Source organism: Mustelus asterias, chromosome 23 (genome assembly GCF_964213995.1).
Source record: "Mustelus asterias chromosome 23, sMusAst1.hap1.1, whole genome shotgun sequence".
Classification (NCBI taxonomy): Eukaryota; Metazoa; Chordata; class Chondrichthyes; order Carcharhiniformes; family Triakidae; genus Mustelus; species Mustelus asterias.
In genome coordinates, this window is record NC_135823.1 from 66,633,007 (window position 1) to 66,654,410 (window position 21,404).

Sequence of the window (21,404 nt, forward strand, 5' to 3'; positions counted from 1 at the left end):
CTGGATGCTGACACTGAGGGATTCAGCAGTGGCAATGCCGTTGACATCTTGTCGGAGATGGTCATTGCCTGGCACTGTTATGACACGAATGTTGCTTGCCGCTTATCGACCCAAACTGAGGTCTCGCTGGATACGCGCAAAAACTGCTTCAGTATCTGAGGAGTCGCAAATGGTACATTGTGGCGTCATCAGGGAACACTCCCCAGTTCTGACCTTCTGATGGATGGGAGGTCATTGCTGAAGTGGTTGGGCCTAGGACACTATTCAGGGGAACGCTGGCAATGATGACCAGTGGATGAGATGAATGGTCTCCAACAACCACAACCATCTTCCTTTGTGCTTGGGAATGATTCCAACCAGTGGAGAGTTTTCCCCTTGATGCCTGTTGATCTCAATTTACTAGGCTCCTGGTGCCTCACTCAGTCAATGGTGGCCTTGATATCAAGGGAAGTTATAGGCTTTGGAATTCAGCTCTTTTGTCCACCTTTGGGTCAAGGCTGCAGTGAAACCTGGAACTGAATGGTCCTGCCCTGAAGCAAAACAAAACACTGGAGACCTGGCTATTGGTGAGTAATTGTGCTTAATCACAATTGACACTGTTGACAACACGACCTGTTACTTTACTGGATTGGATTTGTCCTGCTTTTTGAGGACAGGATTTGGTTGGGTAATTTTCCGCTCTGTCAGTTAAATGTCTGTATTGTGGCTGCAATTGGACAGTTTGACCAAAGGCGCAGATAATTCTGGAGCACAAGTCTTTAGCTAAGCAGTCAGAATGTTGTCAGGGGCAATATCCTTATCGGTACCCAACATGATCAACTATTTCTTGCTATCACGTGGAGTGAATCCAATTGGCTGAAGACTGGCTCCTGTGTTTTTGGGGTTCACAGGAATGAGCTGAGATTAATTATTCACTTGTCGCTATTGGCTGAAGATGGTTTCAAAGACTTCTTGGTCGGGATTCTCACAAAAAAATTCTTAAGTTCTCAACGTGTGAGAAAATAGGAGTAAATCCCGTTGGGTTTTTAGCGTGATTTCCAGGATGAATCTCCACCTTAGCAGGATTCACTCTGAAAATATAGGGGTGGGGCCTATTCCCGCCAGAGAGCGGGCCACTGCGCATGCGCCAATCTGTTAGAGTGGAAATTGGCGAATGCGTAGTGTTGTCTCCACCCCCCTCCCCCCCCCCATTGCCAGCCCCGTTCACTGGACAGCCCTGCAACCCCCCATCACTGATTTTCTGACCACCTCCCCTCACCTCCTGATCGCTGGCCTCCTGGACCTCCACGGGCCAGTCCCCATGTTACCCACCGGACCAGTCCCTATGTTCCCCACCCGGCCAGCCCTGATTTCCCCGAACCCCCCATCCCGGTCCCGCTGACCAGCTCTGATGTTCCTCCGCCTCCTCCCCCCGCCCCCCCCCCCGCAGCCCCAATTTCCCTCACTCCCTCCCTCTCCCAATGATCCCAATGCTAGTTCCCCCCCCCCCCCCCCAACCGATCACCCCCTCTGCCTTGCCCCCTTGGCACAGCCCGATCCCCAGTGGGTAATACGTAGGTGCCTAGTGGGCAGTTACAGTTTGCCCATTAGGCAGTGCTAAGGTGCCAGGCTGGCACTGCCAGGCTAGCACTGATTAAGGGGCACTTCCCCTTGCCCCTGACCTCCCAGGTGAGCCTCTATGGCCTCTCTTCCCTTCAGCAGGGTCAGGGCACCTGTTCCACATTAGTGGGGAGCAGGAGTAAACCCTGCTGGGATGAACCACCCCTGGCGAGGGGGGAGACGCTAGCGGGCCAGGAGAGTATCGTCCTGGGTCCGCGAATCATACTGAAATAGTGATTTCAAAATGATAATCAACCCTGCGCCGGCTGATTACGCACAGAGGCCGTGATGGCCAATAGGAGGCCTGCAAGACAACCCTGACTGATGTCCCTGGCCCGCTGTGCTACTCGAGCAGCGCAGCAGACTGAGAGAATCGCCCACCCTTGTGTTTTGCACTCACTCTGCTATCATGGGCTTGTACTCACTGGAATTTGGAAGAACGAGAGGGTATCTCATAGAAACATAAAAATCCTGATGCGACTGGACAGACTAGACAGGAAGAATGTCCCCAATGTTTGGGAACTCCAGAACTAGGGATCACAGTCTGAAAATAAGGGTGGATAAGCCATTCAGGACTGAGAAAAGGAAGAACTTCTTCACTCAGAGTGTTGTGAACCTGTGGAATTCTCTACCACAGAAAGCAGTTAGGCCAGTTCATTAGATGTGTTCAAGAGGGAGCTGGAAGTGGCTCTTGCAGCTGAAGGGATTAGGGGGTGTAGAGAGAAAGAGGGAGTGGGGTACTGAAAGTGCATGATCAGCCATGATCATATCGAATGGTGGTGCAGGTTCAAAGGGCCGAATGGTCTACTCCTGCACCTATTTTCTATGTTTCTGTTGAGGATGGGGATGTTCTTGGAGGTGCTGCCACTAAATCACCAAATGCAAAGAAATGAAATACGCCTAGGTTTTATTTTATTCTTTCATGGAACGTGGGCATCGGTGGCTGGGCCAGCATATGTTGCTCATCCCTAACAGCCCTTTAACTGAGTGACATGCTCAGCCATTTCAGATGCCACTTAAGAGTCAGCCACAGGAGTCACATGTAGGCCAGACCAAGTAAGGACGGCAGATTCCCCTCCCTAAAGGACGCAAGTGAACCAGATGGGTTTTTACAACAATCGACAATGGTTTCATGGTCATCATTAGACTTTTGATTCAAATTCCACTATCTGCGGTGGTGGGATTTGAACCTGGATCCCCAGAGCATAACTCTGGATCTCTAGATGATTAGTCCAGTGAGAATACCACTACACCACCACCTCCTCTATGGAATCTAGGGCAAAGACGCAGGTCCCAAATCCACCCCAGAAGGAACAGGGGTCAAACCCTTTTATGAGTTGGACATCAGAAACCACTTTCCTCTTCTTCCCTGAATTCCTTCTACCTCCAGTTACTGTGCTCTGTGTGTGGTCCACCTCTCACTCTCTCTCTCTTTCTCCAGGTTCTATGGCTAAACCAAACGTCAATTGAGAAATATGTTGCTAACAATCGGCGTGTCTTTTTCTCACCTACAGATGAAATAGCTCAATCAGGAAAAGATGACAATGAAGAAATGTCAAGTCAGCAAATCACACTCTGGCTACAGGGCCTATTTCTCTTTGCGACTGTGTGGGCTATTGGTGCCACCATCAATGGGGAAAGCCGCAAGAAATTTGATGTTTTCTTCCGTAATTTGATTTTGGGAATGGACGACCACAATCCCCGTCCAAAGAGTGTCAAACTGACAAAAAACAACATATTTCCTGAAAGAGGTTAGAATATAAAACTTGTCAAATGCAGGAACCCTAATTAAAACAGCGTGGCTGAGAGGCTAATGTTTTTTTTTCCTGTCACAGGGAGTATTTATGATTACTATTTCAAAAAGACTGGCAGCGGGCAGTGGACACTGTGGACTGATTACATCTCAAAAGACCAAGACATTCCTGCTGGAGCCAAGGTTAGATCTTTATGATTTGGGGGATTAATGTCCTTTAGGGAAGGAAATCTGCTGTCCTTACCTACTTGTGACTCTAGAGCCACAGCGGTGTGGTTGAATCTCAGCTGCTCTTGGGCAACTAGGGATGGGCAATAAATGCTGGCCAGCCAGCGATGCCCACGTCCCATGAATGAATAAATAAAAGAAAATAACAGTTTAATTATCTTTTTTCTTGGCTGAGATCAGCATAATCCTTGATGGTCTCCATGACCACAGGCCAATTGATTTTTTTATTGCTTTTTCAGATACTTCTGGCAAAGCTGCCTCATTTATAGTTACACTTATTCTTGGTATATTTTTGCACCCATATTTAGACTTTCCTTGCAACCTTCTTGAGTTCTTTGCCCAAGGGCAGTTCAAACCCACAGCGTCACCATCTCCAGCTTGAGTAGGGCAAAGACGCAGGTCCCAAATCCACCCCAGAAGGAACAGGGGTCAAACCCTCCCGTGCTTTGTTCACCAATCTGATGCTCACTGGCCACACAGCCAACGGAGCCAAACCTCCCCCACCTCAAGGAGTTGCCATGACAACATACTTTTTAAAATGCGCCTTGTCGATTGGGGCTATGGGTATTGATCATATTTCTTTCCACAACATTTAGAATCATAAAGTCCATACAGTGCAGAAGGAGGCCATTTGGCCCATTGAGCCTGCACTGACAATGATCCCACCCAAGCCCCACCCCCGCAACTCCAACATTTATCCTGCTAATCCCCTGACACTAAGGGGCAATTTAGTATGGCCAATCAACCTAACCTGCACACCTTTAGATCTTTCTCCCCCTTTTACCACCTGTCATTGGCATCCATTGGAAGGTTTACAGATTGATACCTAATCTGTTTGATCAAGTTACGAACATAATTTCTGTGACGATCCAGTCCTGGAGTGGAACTTGAACCCAGAATTTCTGGCTCAGAGTTAGGAACACCGTCTACTGCACCACAAGCTCTCCCCTTTCCTTGATATCCAAACTTTAAAAAACATTTTTGACCTCAATAAAGAGTTCATAAAGGCTCTAAATCTGGCTGATCCTGAACCTCTCTGATCATTGCTGATCCTATATTGTTAAACCTCCAGAAATCTTATGGGAATCATCTCTTTTGATCCATAAGAGGGAACAATTTAGTTTGAAAGCATTTTAGCTTATGGGGGGGTAAGTCTTGTAAAGGCTGGGCCAGTTAGCCCGATTCATTGATATAGCTCCTCAGGTTTTGGCCATCTAATTTGCTAATATCGAGGCAAGTTGCGAGAGGGACAGAAAGTTTACAAAGAGATATTGATAGGTTAAGTAAGTGGGCAAAAGTTGGTAAATGGAGTACAATGTGGGAAAATGTGAAGTTGTTCACTTTGGAAGGCAGAACAAAAGAACAGAGTATTACTTATTTGGAGAAAAACTGTAGAAAGGGACTTGGGAGGTACTTGTGCATGAAACACGGAAAGCTAGCACAGGTGCAGCAGGTACTCATGTAGGCAAAGGAATGTTGGCCCTTATTACAAGGAGGTTGGAGTATAAAAGTAGGGAAGTCTTGCTGCAACTGTACAAGGTACTGGTGAATCCACATCCGGAGCACTGTGAGCAGTTTTGGTCCCCTTATTTCAGGAAAGCTATTATTTCATTGGAGGAAGTTCAGAGAAGGTTCACTAGGATGATCCCTGGTATGGAGGGATTGTCTCATGAGGAAAGGTTAAACAGATTGGGACTCTACTCATTGGAATTTAGAATGAGAGGCGATCTCAATGCAACATGTAGGATTCTTAAGGGGCTTGACAGGGTAAATGCGGAGAGAATGTTTCCCCTCATGAGAGAGTCTGGGACCAGAGGGAACAGTCTCAGAATAAAGGGGTGCCAATTTAAGACTGAGATGAGGAGGAATTTCTTCTCTCAGAGGGTTGTGAGTCTTTGGAACTCTTGCCACAGGGAGCTGTGGGGGGCAGAGTCCTTGTGTGTATTTGAGGCTGAGATAGATTTTTGATGAGTAAGGGAATCAAGGGTTGTGGGGAAAGGGCAGGAAAGTGGACGTGAGGAATGTTGGATTAGCCACGATCCTATTGAATGGCAGAGCAGGCTTGAGGGGCCGAATGGCCTACTCCTGTTCCTATTTCTTATGGTCTTCTCAGCATTTAAATCTTACAATCTGGCCTTTACTTGAGATACTCCAAACATTAAAAAAACCCAAACATAAAAAATACATTAAGAGTTTTGGTTAAATGATGAAATCAAAATGTTGTAATACCTCACCTTATTAGGATATAGCTGTAACATTCTAGATTTTTATTTCTTTAATTTCTCTCGGTTTACAGGTTTCTGATCTTATCATTCCCACTATGGAAACTGCCCGGCAAAGTTTCTTCCTACACACTTTTGTCTCACACAAAGTGCCCATGCTAATTGTGGGGCCCACTGGCACGGGCAAATCCGCCATTACAAACAACTTCCTCATGCAGCTTCCCAAAGACCATTACATCCCCAACTGCATCAGCCTCTCCGCCAGGACCTCAGCCAACCAAACGCAAGATATCATCATGTCCAAACTGGACAGGAGGAGAAAGGGAGTTTATGGTCCGCCCATCGGGAAGGAGTCCATTGTGTTTGTCGGTGAGGGTTTAAATTTTAAGTCGGCTTGATGCCATAAAAATCTTTCTTTCCTTGAGAATCTATCTACTGAATACTAAGTAGATTGCTCCGTCTACTTTCTGCTTAATAATGGAAATTTGAGATTTTTAAAATTACTATTGCTGTCATTAATATTACTGCTATCATTGAAATGGCCTAGCAAGGCCATTCAGTTCAAGAAGGTGGTTCACCACCATTAGAGGGAGCCAGTGACGTAGTGATGTTGTCACTGTGCTGGTAATACAGAGATCCAGGGTAATGCTCTGGGGACCCTCATTGTCATAGGCTCAGCATTGTTCATTCTGCGGCACCTTTCAGTAAAGTTCATGTCGAGAGGGCTAGAATACAAGAGCAGGGATGTACTTCTGAGGCTGCATCAGGCTCTGGTCAGACCCCATTTGGAGTATTGTGAGCAGTTTTGGGTCCCGTACCAAAGGAAGGATGTGCTGGCCTTGGAAAGGGTCCAGAGGAGGTTCACAAGAATGATCCCTGAAATGAAAAGCTTGTTGTAGAGGAACGGTTGAGGACTCTGGGTCTGTACTGGTTGGAGTTTAGAAGGATGAGGGGGGATCTTATTGAAGCTTACAGAATACTGCAAGGCCTGGATAGAGTGGACGTGGAGAGGATGTTTCCACTAGTCGGAAAAACTAGAACTAAAGGGCACAACCTCAGGCTAAAGTGTCAATCCTTTAAAACAGAGATGAGGAGGAATCTCTTCAGCCAGAGAGTGGTGAGTCTGTGGAACTCTTTCCTGCAGAGGGCTGCGGAGACCAGGTCATTGAGTGTCTTTAAGACAGAGATAGATAGGTTCTTGAATAATGAGGGGATCAGGGGCTATGGGGAAAAGGCAGGAGAATGGGGATGAGAAAAATATCAGCCATAATTGAATGGCGGAGCAGACTCGATGGGCCGAGTGGCCTAATTCTGCTCCTATGTCTTATGGTCTCATAAAGTGGGTCCAGGTGTCAGGTTGGAGGTGAGGGGTGTGGTGTCAGATGACCCAAAACCATGGATCAGGCCCAGCGATCAGGACTGACTGTAAGGGGCCTACATTCGTTTTTGTCAACCTTTTTCTCTTTATTTTTCTCATTCATTTTGGTAGCTTAACTCAAATGGTACAGAACTTTCCCCCAGCAAATTAGAACTGTATGTGTTCAACTCCCACTCCCGGAGTGGAGTGTAAATCGGGGTTTCTATGGGAGGTCTGGGGGAGTGTCGCTTTGTCAATAGTGCTGTCCTAAATCCTGGTTCGCTCGGATGGATTTTGCAAGGTGTGGGATGCGCTGGGAGATACTGCATGAATACACTTTTTCCCCCTTTTATAAAAAAGATTCCCACTCAAGTATTTCATGTGTTGATTCCAGATGATCTCAATATGCCTGCAAAGGAAATCTATGGAGCCCAGCCACCAATCGAGCTCCTTCGACAATTGATCGATCATGGTCACTGGTATGATAAGAAGGATACATCAAAGCTGACCATTATCAACGTCTTGCTTCTCTCAGCGATGGGGCCTCCTGGTGGAGGAAGGAATGACATAACAGGTAAGAAAGTTGTAATGCACATCCTGTATTGGAGGATTATGGCAAATGTTTTGGTTTTAAACAGAATGTAGCATTAGTTCCTTGGCTTCTTAATGACAAGATTGAATCATTTTGCAAACTGGGATAATATTTGTAAAAGTGCATCTGAACTCCCTCATGGGTTGATTTTGGGAGCAGGTAGATTCTCCTGTCTGAATTCACATAATGTGGAGATGCCGACGTTGGACTGGGGTAAACACAGTAAGAAGTTTAACAACACCAGGTTAAAGTCCAACAGGTTTATTTGGTAGCAAAAGCCACACAAGCTTTCGGAGCTGCAAGCCCCTTCTTCAGGTGAGTGAACAATCACCTGAAGAAGGGGCTTGCAGCTCCGAAAGCTTGTGTGTCTTTTGCTACCAAATAAACCTGTTGGACTTTAACCTGGTGTTGTTAAACTTCTTACTGAATTCACATATACATGGTTAATATTGGGATATTTGTTCTGTACACACCTGCCACAACCATTTAACAGGTAGCAAAAGGAAAAATACATGAGTTGTTTTGAACCAAATCACAATTTGTGCCCTTGTCTAAAGGAAGCTTGGTATTTCCTGTGACGGACTTATACTCTGTGGGATCCCGTGCTCATCTTCATTTCTGGAGACCCCCCATGGTGTAACAGCTCGCCCCCAATAACATTTGCCTTTCAAATATACAATAGTTGTTGGTCTTAGTTAGTCAATGTTTACCCCTGGTGTGAAGAAATTATGCCAGAATATCTAAGGAGAATTCAGTACATGCTCTGGATGAAGGTTATTTTTAAGTTTCTAAAAAAGAATCAACATTGATTGAACATGTCAGATTTCATTAGACAGAAAATGCTAGTTTAAAATGATACTGTGATCCCACACAGAGCCTGTAGTTCTCTGCTAACATGATAGTTCCTGACCTTTCAGCACAGTTACCTAATCAACAGCGATAATATTGCGGGAGTTAGTCTGACATATCATCAGAGAACACTGAAGCACAGGGTAGCCAATCACTTACTCAGCTTGCCTTAAAAGTAACGAGATTGACACAAAGAGCCCCCTCATGATTATATATAATTGGCTGGTCCTTTCCTCTGTGACACAAACACTAATCCTCAAGAAATACAATGCAGAGAGCTGAGGAACAATAAAATGCTGTTCGGTTTCTATCCACCCTTGCACTAAGATGCACTTGAGCATTACAAGTCAATGTAAACTTAAAATAATCTTGAGTCTCTTGCAAATGAAATTGAAAGCCAGGACGACCTCCTGGAAGATTTCAAACCAGACCACTCTCTACTTTCACCGTCAGGCCATGAATCTTGCATCATCTCACACCTCCCCGTTGTTTAATCATGTTGTTATTCGGGTGACGTTGCTGTTGGCTCAGAGTTTGGTCCTGTGTTTTTTTAAAAATCAATCCAGAACTTGACGCAATGTTTGTACAAACTTTAGACCACAATCAACTGAGTTTTTCTGCATACTCTCAGTCACTCAATCCATAAAAATCTCCATTGACAGTTACATGGGTAAGATGGATATAGAGGGATATGGGCCAAATGCAGGCAATTGGGACTAGCTTAGGGGTTTCAAAAAAGGGCGGCATGGACAAGTTGGGCTGGAGGGCCTGTTTCCATGCTGTAAACCTCTATGACTCTATGACACTCACACGCTCTAATATCTCCCACATGCTCAAACTCTCCCTCACACACACAATTCTCTCAATCCCTCACTCACATACAGACTCTGTCACACTCACACAGACTCCTCCACCTCTTTCATGTAGTCACACACACACACACATATACACACATGCATACCCGCCCCCCCCCCCCAATCACCCTCCATCTCCCTCGCACACACTCTCCACCCAATCTCTGCCCTCACATACACACTCAGTCAGTGACTCACACACTTTTCTCAATCTCGATCCCTAACTCACACGCACTGTTTTTATTGTAAAGTCTCTTGGACATTACTCAAACCGTTTAAAACACTCCGACAAGGCAATTATCCTTAATGAAGTGTAAACACCTGGTTATCAGTTTTCACGTGGCTTTCTGCAGAGCAAGGTGGCAAACTGGATACATTTCACTGTAAAATAACACCCAGCGCCACACTTAATACAACACAAAATAGAAACAAATAAAAAACAGAACTGGGAATGCAACACAATAACTGTTACATTCTGAGGAGAAATGTCACGGATACATTGCTGTGCAGCTCCCAAATTGCGAATAAACATGTTTTTTTTAGCAGACCAAGCTTATCCACCTTCTTCCTCCTCACAGGTTTTATTTCAATCAGAGGGGGACTATATAAGAATATAAATATGAAAATCTCAATTAACATCAGGGACAATTCAGTAAATATTTACAGTAAAAGAAGTATATTTTTTCAAATAGTGTGATGTATCTCTTACAAACTTTGCTCCATTGCTTTTGATCAAGTGAGGTCAAACTCTTAGTTCTTGCTGCTCATTGAAATGACCAAATCCCTGCTGTTGTGAGAGACTGAATGAAATGTCTCTGGGCAGCAAACTGGAAATATTGACATGGCACCCCGGAATCAAACTGTAAATAATGATACGTTCTCTGGTAGCAAGCTCAAAGTTACATACCATAGAGTCATAGAGGTTTACAGCATGGAAACAGGCCCTTCGGCCCAACTTGTCCATGCCGCTCTTTTTTTTAAACCCCGAAGCTAGTCCCAATTGCCCGCATTTGGCCCATATCCCTCTATACCTATCGTACCCATGTAACTGTCTAAATGCTTTTTAAAAGACAAAATTGTACCCACCTCTACTACTACCTCTGGCAGCTTGTTCTAGACACTCACCACCCTCTGTGTGAAAAAATTGCCCCTCTGGACACTTTTGTATCTCTCTCCTCTCACCTTAAACCTATGCCCTCTAGTTTTAGACTCCCCTACCTTTGGGAAAAGATATTGACTATCTAACTGATCTGTGCCCGTCATTATTTTATAGACCTCTATAAGATCACCTTCTACGCGCCAGAGAAAAAAGTCCCAGTCTATCCAGCCTCTCCTTATAACTCAAACCATCAAGTCCCGGTAGCATCCTAGTAAATCTTTTCTGCACTCTTTCTAGTTTAATAATATCCTTTCTATAATAGGGTGACCAGAATATCCTAGGACAATTTCGAAGCACTGACACGAGGGACCAATCTCTAAATAATGAAAAATACTGTGGGGAACAATTTCAGAATACTGACGCATTCTGTGGGATAATCTCCTAAAACTGACACATTCTCCGGGAAACAATCTCTGAGCATTGGCACATTCTTTTGCTAAAAAGGTCAAAGCTGTTGAGTATTCCCCTGGCAAAATCCTCTATATACCGCAAAATATTCCGGGTAACATTCTCGAAATACTGAAAATTCTTCTGGAAACAATCCTTAAATACTGACACATTCTCCTGGGGTGATAATTGCAATTACCATGGGGCAATCTCTTCTACATATTGACACATCCTCGAGGGATACTTTCCAAACACTGACACACTCTGCTTCAAACAAAATGTAAATACTGACACATTCTCTGGGAAGAATCTCTGACTACTGACACATTCTCTGGAAATCAAAATCTAAGGCCCAACTCATTCTAAGAGAAGCAACATAGGAACATAGGAATTAGGAGCAGAAGTTGGCAAATTCAGCCCTTCGAGCCTGCTCCATCATTCAATCAGATCATGGCTGATCTCTCTCTGGTCTCAAATCCACCTCCCCACCTGTTCCCCATATCCCTTCACTATCTCCTTCTTGAAACCATTTAATGATTCAGACTCCACCGCGCTATGGGGCAGCGAAAATACTGACACATTCTCCTGCAACAAACTACTTAAATGAAGAACGCCTCCAAACCTAGCATTCCCTCATGGTACATTTGCAAGGTTCTCACGCTGGTTGTAAACCACTGTCCCAGATTGCCACTGTCCTGGGGAGCAGCCCTTTCCCAGGGAGTGCTCAGATGCCCAGGCCCCGATGTCCTGGAGGGGAAGAGGGGGAGGGATTTGGAAGTGGATTTCGGTGCCGGGGGCAATGCGACAGCGGGACCTGGGGCGGTAAGAGCGAGCTGCACATTTGCTCACACACCAGCTGCGGAGCGGGCTTCTTGTTTGCCGTTGTGCTGTTTAACCAACAGCCCACGATCTTCTACCTGCCCAGGCTCAAGTGGCAGGCCCTTTACCTGGGAATGCCGAGAGCCTGCGGGGGGAGGGGCGCGTGCGGGACATGCTGTACCCACTCTTCTGCTGCGACTTCTCCGTCCTGAGGTTTTCCTCAGCAGACTTTCAGAATTTTGTCTTTTTTAAAATACAAAGTCCAGTATAAACGATTGCTTTAGGGTTTCAACATAAATAACACAACTGTTATTTAAAATTGCCGTGGAAAAATATTTATCCTGAAAAAAGTCACCTCAGTGAATTTGGATCAGCGTTTCCAGGTCTAAGTAGACTCAGGGCAGCACGGTGGCACAGTGGTTAACCTCACAGCGCCAGGGGCCCAGGTTCAATTCCAACCTCGGGTCACTGTCTGTGTGGAGTGTACACGTTCTCCCCGTGTCTGCATGGGTTTCCTCCGGGTGCTCCGGTTTCCTCCCACAGCCCAAAGATGCGTGGGTTAGGTTGATTGGCCCTGTTAAATCACCTTAGGGGGATTAGCAGGGTAAATGTGTGGGTCGGGGGATAGTGCCTGGATGGGATTGTCAGTACAGACTAGATGGGTTGAATGGCCTCCTTCTGTACTGTAGGGATTTTACAATTGAACCAATCAGAGCCCAACATTGTTCTGCATTGCCTGCTGATAGGCTCATTTTGAGCCTATCAGAACATTCAGAGCTCTCACGTTCTGATTGGTTCCCCATAGACACCGGCTAACACAGGACACCCCACTGATTGAGGGCCCACTGCTTTTTCTTTTGTATTTTTATTCCAATTCAATCAAATCAAGTCCAATTCAGAGCCTCAACAAGTTGAGACATTCCTGATCCAAGCTGACAAGACAGGGCTCTCACCTCCTGTCTTGGGCTTGATCTACATGATCCAAGCTGATTGGAGTAGGCATAGCTCCTCCTCCAAAACTTGATCTCATTTGCATCTTAGCCAAAAGGCCGAGATACCGCTTTTAAAAATTGCTTCAAATGAAGCTAAAATGTAACCTAATGACTTCAACCAAGCACAGCATGTCAATACTACACTTATCTTAGCCAAAAGGCCGAACCCACTGCTTAAACACGGTGTGTTTTATTGTATGTCCACCTCTGGGTATTTCATTGTGTGCAAGATGTCTATCATGCACAAGGGTTAACAGGCCAACAAAAAGTGCATGTTGGTCCCACCTAGAGGAACAAGCATACCCTTTTGTTTCATTCAGTCAAAAATAAGTGAAATATGTAGTTAAACGGTCTGATGTAGATACCTTATCGGGTTCAATGACCTTGATTATCATAGAATCCCTACAGTAAAGAAGGAGGCCATTCGGCCCACCGAGTTTGCACCGACCACAATCCCACTCAGGCCCTATTCCTGCAACCCCACACATCTGATCCTGCTAATCCCCCTGACACTAAGGGTCAATTTAGCATGGCCAATCAACCTAACCCGCACATCTTTGGACTGTGAGAGAAAACCCACGCAGACACAGGGAGAATGTGCAAACTCCACACAGACAGTGACCGAGGCCGGAATTGAACCTGGGACCCTGGCGCTGTGAGGCAGCAGTGCTAACCACTGTGCCACCGTGCTGCCCCATTTTGGCAGACTATTGCACATCTTGCACAAATTGACTGGACCCATTCTGTACTGTTTGGCCAGCATCACTGATATTTCAGCTGTTGGGACCTGTTCTGCCACTGGTAAAGTCAGCATCCCTGCAAATCCCAGCAATCTACATCCATTTAACACTCCGAGGGGCAATAATTGGCTGAAGAAGGGATTTCTCCTTCACTCAGGAGGAAGTCCTGCTTCAAAGAGTTGCCAGCCAGTCTGATTGGTCAACAGCTCTGCAGTCCCAGCAGCGCCAACCGGAGTCGTGGCCACTGCTGGGATTACAGGTAGCCCCCAGATTCTACGTGCCAGGGCCCAGGCTTAAATTAAGTGCCAGGATTCCAGCTGTGGTGACTGGAGGAGAGGCCCTGGGTATCCGGGAGGGGTCAGGTTGGAAAGGCCAGGTGGAGGAAGCATTTGGTGTGGGAAGATTTTGGAGGGGAAATGTGGGGGGGAATGCTGATTAGGAAAGGGGGCTTATGAGGAGGTTCCCCCCCTTCCTTTTCTGCCAGAACATGAGCAGTGTAACCTGCGGGTTCCCTCGCACTCCCCTCCCCCCAACGACGACCTCCTGCCAGCCTCAAAACTGCGACTGGGCAGGAAGCAGCCCTTCGTGGTCGATAATTGGCTACCTAATGGGCTTTAATTGGGATCAGGGCAGTCTGGACACCCGAGGCCTCACTCACCTGCCCCCCCTGGAAAATTCCAAACAGGTTGGGGGTGTGCAGGTAGGCAATGGGAAGGTCACCCAGGGGATTGTAACCCCGTGAAATTACAGATAGGGAGTGTAAAATTCTGCCCTGTGTCTTTCACAGAAGTTTCTTCAATCTTTCTCAATGTGGACCGAGCTAATATTAGATGGAGAAAGTTTAAATGGAATTGTAAAATGTAAGCACCACTAAAAGGTGACATGACAGAGGCATAGTCACAATTCAACTAAGTTAATGGTATAACACACGTTTGCACAACAGTACAAAAACAAACAAGGTTATCCATCCTGCCAGCCTGTCTTACTGAAACAGAATCGTTTCTCAGCATCCCAAGGCAGACCCTATTTTCTTTCCATCTCTTGTCCCTTTCTCATCCTCTCGCAGCTTTCTGCTGCTTTACTGTCCGTGTCCTTTACTCTCTCCTTTTGAAAAGCCTGACTCCAGAGTCAGCTTTCAGACTAGACAATGTTACCCTACCCTCTCTGCCTCCCTCAGAGTGCAACCCACTTGTCTTAAATTTCTATGATTGCTGCAGTGACAATGAGTGAGTCTCTCCTTGAATTAATGTTTCAAAGGCCGTGCCTGCATTCAGTACACAGCTGTCAGATCCACTGTGCTCCCAATTTAACCGCTTCGATGCAAGTTTTAAGTTAACAGCCCATTTAAAAATAATTCCCATTTTTAAAAAAATCTTTATTCTGTTGGCGTTGCTGGAAGGACTAGCATTTGTTGCCCACCCCTGTCGTTCCAATTCAGAGACCAGTTAAGAGTCGACCACAGTGGGTCTGGAGTCACATGTAGGGTAAGGATGGCATATATCCTTCCCTAAAGGGATAGTGAACCAGTTGGGTTTTTACAGCAATCAACAATGGTTACATTTGACCTTTTTTCTAATTCCAGATTTTTATTGAATTCAAATTCCACCATTTGCCATGAGAACATGGGTCCCCAGAGCATTACCCTGAGCCTCAGAATTACTATTCCATTACACCACCGTCTTCCCATGTATCATAGAATAGAATCATAGAATCCCTACAGTGCCATTTGATCCATTGAGTCTGCACTGTCTCTCGACATAGCATCTCACCCAGGCCCATCTCCCCACCCCATCTCCATAACCCACACATTTACCCCACTAATCCCCCTAACCTACACACCTTGGACACTAAGGTCAATTTAGCACGGCCAATCCACTAACCTGCGCATCTTTAGACAGTGGGAGGAAACTGGAGCATTCAGTGGTAACCTACACAGACACGGGGAGAACGTGCTAACTCCACACGGACAGTCACCCAAGGCTGGAATGGAACCCGGGTCCCTGGCGCTCTGAGGCAGCAAGTGTTAACTATGTATGTTGATACTTTCCATGGGAAAATAGTAGTAAAAATGTGATTGGGGTACTGAAAAATAATGGGTGCACAAAATCAGTGGTGGACTTTGACATTTGATTTATAGGTATCGAGTTTCCTACCAATTAAAAGACCGTGTTGATATAAACTACAACTCAAAGCAGTATTTCCAAATTACAAACCATAAAATTCAGCTTGCTGTCCGCCAATTTCTCCGGACATTTTGAAGTCATTCTCTTCTGCTCTACCTGACAGGGCGATTTACTCGCCATCTGAATATCATCTCCATTGATTCATTTGATGATGACACCATGATGAAGATTTTTACTTCCATTTCGGATTGGCATTTTGAAAAAGGATTTGAAAACACCTTTCTACGGTAAGAATCAACAGCGTTCAATGAAACAAAATGGAATGGGGGTCTTCAGCTTTTGCATGTGAGCCGATGGCACTCAACTCCTTTAGACCTCTGTCAGTCACTCCAGTGTTCCTGTGCCGTCAGACTAAAATCCAGTATTGGATAAGTTACAATTCCATCAGCTAAATATTGACTTTGTTCCTGCCTCTGCTCGTCTGCTGCTGAAGCTCTCATTTATGCCTTGATTGACTCTGGGCTATCCCAACACATTCCTGGCTATTTCTCACCTTTCACCCTCCATAAACGTGAGCTATTTCAAACTCTGCACACTGTGCCTTAACTCACACTAAGTTCCATTCCCCTATCACCCCTGCGCTTGTTAGCCCACTCCTGGTCAAGCAAAGTCTTGATTCTCACCTTGTTTTCCAATCTCTCCTTGAACTTGCCTTTCTGCAATCCCTGTGAGTTCCTCCAGTCCCACAGCTCTCTGAGGTAACCACATTCCTCTAATCCTGGCCTCGTCAGATTCTCTGCTTTTAATCGCTGCACCATTGCTGATTGTACTTTCAGTTGCCTAGGCCCCTACACCTCTCTGCCTCTCCACCTTTTTTTCTATAACAAATGGGACATGGGCATCACTGGCTTGGCCAGCATTTATTGCCCATCCCTAGTTGCCCTTGAGAAGGTGGTGGTGAGCTTCCTTCTTGAATTGCTGCAACTCCCTTTTCCTTCTTTAAGACACTTGTTAAAAAGCTACCTCTTTGACCAGACTTTGGCCATCTGACTTGATATTGCCTTATGCAGCTTGGTGTCAAATTTTATTTAAAAGACTCCTGTGAAGTGCCTTGGGGCATTATAAGCATTAAATGTGCAATATTTGTTGTTCTTGTTGATGTTGACTGGGAGCATGAGTTTAAAGTTGAATTCTCTTATATTTTAGAATGGGCAAGATGATGGTACAAGCTACCATGGCAGTGTATAAGGCTGCAGTGGATAATTTTCTCCCCACTCCTTCCAAATCTCATTATATATTCAACCTGCGAGATTTCTCTCGAGTGATCAAAGGAGTGCTGTTGTGTCCAAGCACTCATCTGAAGGTGGGTGATGAAACTCTTTTACAGTCTTTGAAAGCACATGGTAAAACTTGAACTGGATTTGAGGCAAGTCATTATTATGTAAAGTAAAAGGCAACTGCGCAGTTTACAAAAATACACCAGCCACCTACAGAATTACAATTAAAAATGTCATAGAGTCACAGGGTAGGATTTTACAACCTCGCTCGACCCGAAACCGTAAAATCCCACCCGTGTCAACGGACCTTTCCACGGTTCGTCCCTCCCCCCACCCTCTATGATTCCCGGTGGTGGGCAGTACGGGAAAATTCCCCCCATAGAGTTTACAGCACAGAAAGAGATCCTTCGGCCCATCATGCCAGTGCTAAAAAGACCCTAATCAAAAGAGAGCAGTACCATATTTGAGAGGCAGGATTACTTAATTATAGCTTGAAGTGACATAAAAGGTGATATGACCATAACAGATGTTTTTTTTTGCTTAGCAGGCCAAATCCCAGAGGGAAACCTGAGTAACTAATCATAACCTTTTTTTGTATTCTACATATGAGGAAAAATCTACAGATCCCAGAAGCATAGCATTCCAGTAACACTTTTAGGATTCTAAAAATTAAAGGATTGAATAACAAGAAGAAAATAAAACTTATGCACTCAAGGTTAAAATTATACAGTTAAAATAGTCTTATGAAATCGCCCCGAAAAAACCCACTTGGTCAGAACACACAAGTAATCACCTTCTTGGCAACACACCCTTATAGATCTTTCTCTCTAAAATTCCAGTAATATTACCCAAGGCAAAACTGCTGTCACTTTAGTAAAGCTACACCACACCACCTTTCACTCGCTTCCACCCTGTTGTGGAAATCCAAGAAAATTCAGAAGCAAGAATGTGTTCTGAAACAAAAACTTCCCTGGTTTCTGGATGGTTGCTACAGATTTCTCACCTTCTCTCAACAGAACTCAGCTCAACATCTTTCTTTAAATATCATTTTCCCTTTTATCTCCAATCCTATTGTCCTCAGCACCTCGTTGAACTCAACTTTTCTAAAATATAAAATATTTCATGTTTTTCCAATGCCTCTCCCTTTAGGCCAAATAAAATGTAATAAACTTCCCTTGTTTACTTATAAAATCTTTATAAATTGTAAAAATCCCTTACCATCCTTTGAAATTTAACAGCTGAGAACCAAGTCCCTATCTATCTCCTAATGCAAATTTCTGAGCCTAACTTGTTTATTTATAAATCTACTTCACCATGGCCTCTTATTACAAATGCATGTATTTAGCACCTTTTATCTCCCAACTCTCCCAGACAAGTTGTCTCAATAAACCTTTCTCCCCAACTTAATTAACCCATTTATACACACACAGCCTTTTTTACCATTTCTCCCCCAAAATATTTTTAAAATCCTCACAAAAGTATTGTGCCACATGCTGAAGATGTTTCTACCTAGGTAGAATAAATTAAAGTGCTTTGAAACAAAATGGAGGATCCCAACCTGTTCTCAAATAAAATGCACTTGTTTGGACAATATATAGACTGTCCCCTCAGAAATTGTCAAGGTTGATTTTTTTTGTGTAGAGTAGGCCCAGTATTTGGCACAGCCTCAGATAAGCTTTTCTACAGAGGTAGATGCAGCAAGGGCTTTATTTAATATATATAATATATAACATTTATATAGCTCTTTTCACGACCACCAGGTGGATGTCTCCCACAAACAAATCTGTGATAATGACCAGATAATATGTTTTTGTGATGTTGATTGAGGGAGAAATATTGGCCAAGGTACCGAGGGTAACTCCCCTATTCTTTTCTGGAATAGTGCCATGGGATCTTTTACATTCACTCTGTTGGCAGATGGTTCGAGGCAGGTTTAATGTCTCGTCCGAAAGCTGGGACTTTGGACAGCTGTATTCCCTCGGTACTGTACTGGAGCGTCAGCCTTTATTCCTGTACTACATGAACCAGGAATCTTGTGACTCAGAGGGGAAGCCATATGGAATAGCATGCAGTGGATTCAGTGTCATGTGAACTTCATATCTGATGCCATAAGAGCAAGCCTGCTTTGAGGCAATATTAGTTTCTGTGCTTTATAAGGGGTCCTTTAGCAAGCATTTATTCTGCAAAGATTGGAGTCCCTCAAACACGAAAGCTGTGTGATACACAACATGTTAGCTACTTTTACAGCAGCACTTATCTTGTGTACTGCTTTTTTTCAATACTGAAGCTTTTACTCTGAACAATTCTTAGAATCATAGACGTACACAGCACAGAAAAAGGCCCTTCAGTCCATCCCGTCCATGTCAGTCAAAGACAAACCACCTAACTATTCTAATCCCAACTCCCCCCCTCCAGTCTCCTGTGCTCCAAGGGAAACAACCCCAGTCTATCCAATCTCTCTTCATAACCAAATCTCTCCAGCCCAGGCAACATCCTGGTAAATCTCATCTGCACCCTTTCCAGTGCTTGCACATCCCTCCTATAACGTGGATCTAATGAAGTGTTTTAATTAAATGCTGTGAATAATTTCCTTTTCCAGGAGGGGGAAAAACTGATTCGTCTCTGGATTCACGAAGTTTACAGGGTGTTTTATGACAGGTTGATAGCGGATGATGATAGGCAGACATTCTTCAACATAATTAAAGAAACCACATCAAATTTCTTCAAACAATCTGTCGATAAGGTAACTGCGAGTGCTTCTTATGATTTTGTTTCCTAGATGTTGGAAATTGCACTGGTATTACTGGGGTGGCACAGTGGTTAGCATGGCTGCCTCACAGCGCCAGGGACCCAGGTTCAATTCCGGCCTTGGGTGACTGTGCAGAGTTTGCATGTTCTCCCCGTGTCTGCGTGGGTTTCCTCCGGGAGGACCGGTTTCCTCCCACATTCCAAAAATATGCAGGTTTGGTGGATTGGCCATGTTAAATTACCCGTTGGTGTCCAAGGATGTGTAGGTTAGATGGATTAGCCATGGTAAATGTGTGGGGTTCCAAGGATAGGGTGGGAGAAGAGGGCGTCTGTCAGAGTTGGTGCAGACTTGATGGGCTGAATAGCCTCCTTCTGCACTGTGGGGATTCTATGATTCTACTTGGGGAAACTAAAACAAAGAGCAGGAATGAGGACTTCACCACAAATCTCTGCTCATTCCTTACCCCCTAATCTCATCAACTGAATCTTTAAATCTGTTCCGCTGTCAAGGACATTTGGATCGCACTTTGCTTAGCAGCTCACTCCAACCTTGCCATCATGGCTGGCTCTATGAGGAACGAAGAGCTCCCAATGGCATTGCTGGAGGAATTGTCGGAGCGCACAAGTCTTTCTGCCATGCCAGGGTGGTAATCCATAGAACGATGAAACGTAAACTGGCACAGAGAGAGAAGGATGCTGCCCTGGTTGTAGCCAATTTCCCCAAAGTTATCCAACAATTGTGACACAAAATTATTTGACCACTATATTATTAATTGCGTTATTATTTACAGTTTAGCCTTCAATTTAAGCTAGGGCCGCCATTCTCCAATCCCACCGCACTCATTTGTTAGCGCAGCGGACCGGGAGATTCTTGTCGGCTGATTGCAAGATTCACGCATGTGTTCCCGCCACGATAGCGTCTCCCAGCGCCGGATTTCCGGCGCCATCAACTCCACACCGGAAATCGACGAGAAGACGCGGAAAATATTTACATATTCATTTGAATTTCATTTAAATCTGATTAGTGGGCCCAGGATTGAAATCTCTGGGCCCGCTGGCAACTCCAGTGCCAGCCTGAGCCACCTGGCACTGTCCAAGAGGTAAAATGAAAATGCCCAGGGGGCATCTTGCCATTGTCCATCGGACATGGGGCAGGGCCAAGGGGGCGGGGTCTAATGGGGATGGGGCCTGATGGGGGCGGGTCTTGTGGGGTGATCGGTGGGGGTGGGGGAGTCCCGCTGCCACTCTGCTGACAGGATCGGTGGGGGAAGGAGGGTGGCCAGCGATCTGGGGTGGGGGTGCGGTTGGAGGGGTGGGAGGGGTCAGCCTGCTGGGGGGGTCGGTGCTGCATGGGGGGATAACTGTCAGGGGAGGGCGAGGGCTGGAGATCTGGGCAGGCTGGGAGGGGGGGTTCGGGGCTGGCTTGGGAATGGTCAGGGGGCCAGCGATCAGGCCGTGGGGGGGGGGCTCGGAGAGCTGGAAATACAGGGGGGGTCACGTGTCTGGTCAGCGATCGAGCTGGCTAACAATCGGGAGTCCGGCGGTGCGGGGCCACTGCACATATCGGCACTGACAGATCGTCACATGCGCAGTGGCCCACTCAGCACTATGCTGCCGGCTTCTCCAGCGGGAATAGGTCCGCCCACAGCTTTATAATGATATTCATGCTGGCGGCCTCTGCAGTGCACAAAGTGTGGGAGATTCT

The 21,404-nt window shown here is 45.5% G+C and overlaps 1 protein-coding gene across 1 annotated transcript in view; it reads left to right on the forward strand.

Moving 5' to 3' along the window:
* dnah3 (dynein axonemal heavy chain 3) overlaps nucleotides 1–21,404 on the forward strand; it is a 186,252-nt gene that overhangs the window by 127,711 nt on the left and 37,137 nt on the right. Inside the window, exons 39-45 of the mRNA XM_078239899.1 lie at nucleotides 3,114–3,350; nucleotides 3,435–3,535; nucleotides 5,877–6,171; nucleotides 7,554–7,733; nucleotides 15,838–15,961; nucleotides 16,881–17,037; nucleotides 19,551–19,694. Coding sequence (XP_078096025.1) covers nucleotides 3,114–3,350; nucleotides 3,435–3,535; nucleotides 5,877–6,171; nucleotides 7,554–7,733; nucleotides 15,838–15,961; nucleotides 16,881–17,037; nucleotides 19,551–19,694 — 1,238 coding nt within the window. The remainder of the gene's footprint in view (nucleotides 1–3,113; nucleotides 3,351–3,434; nucleotides 3,536–5,876; nucleotides 6,172–7,553; nucleotides 7,734–15,837; nucleotides 15,962–16,880; nucleotides 17,038–19,550; nucleotides 19,695–21,404) is intronic.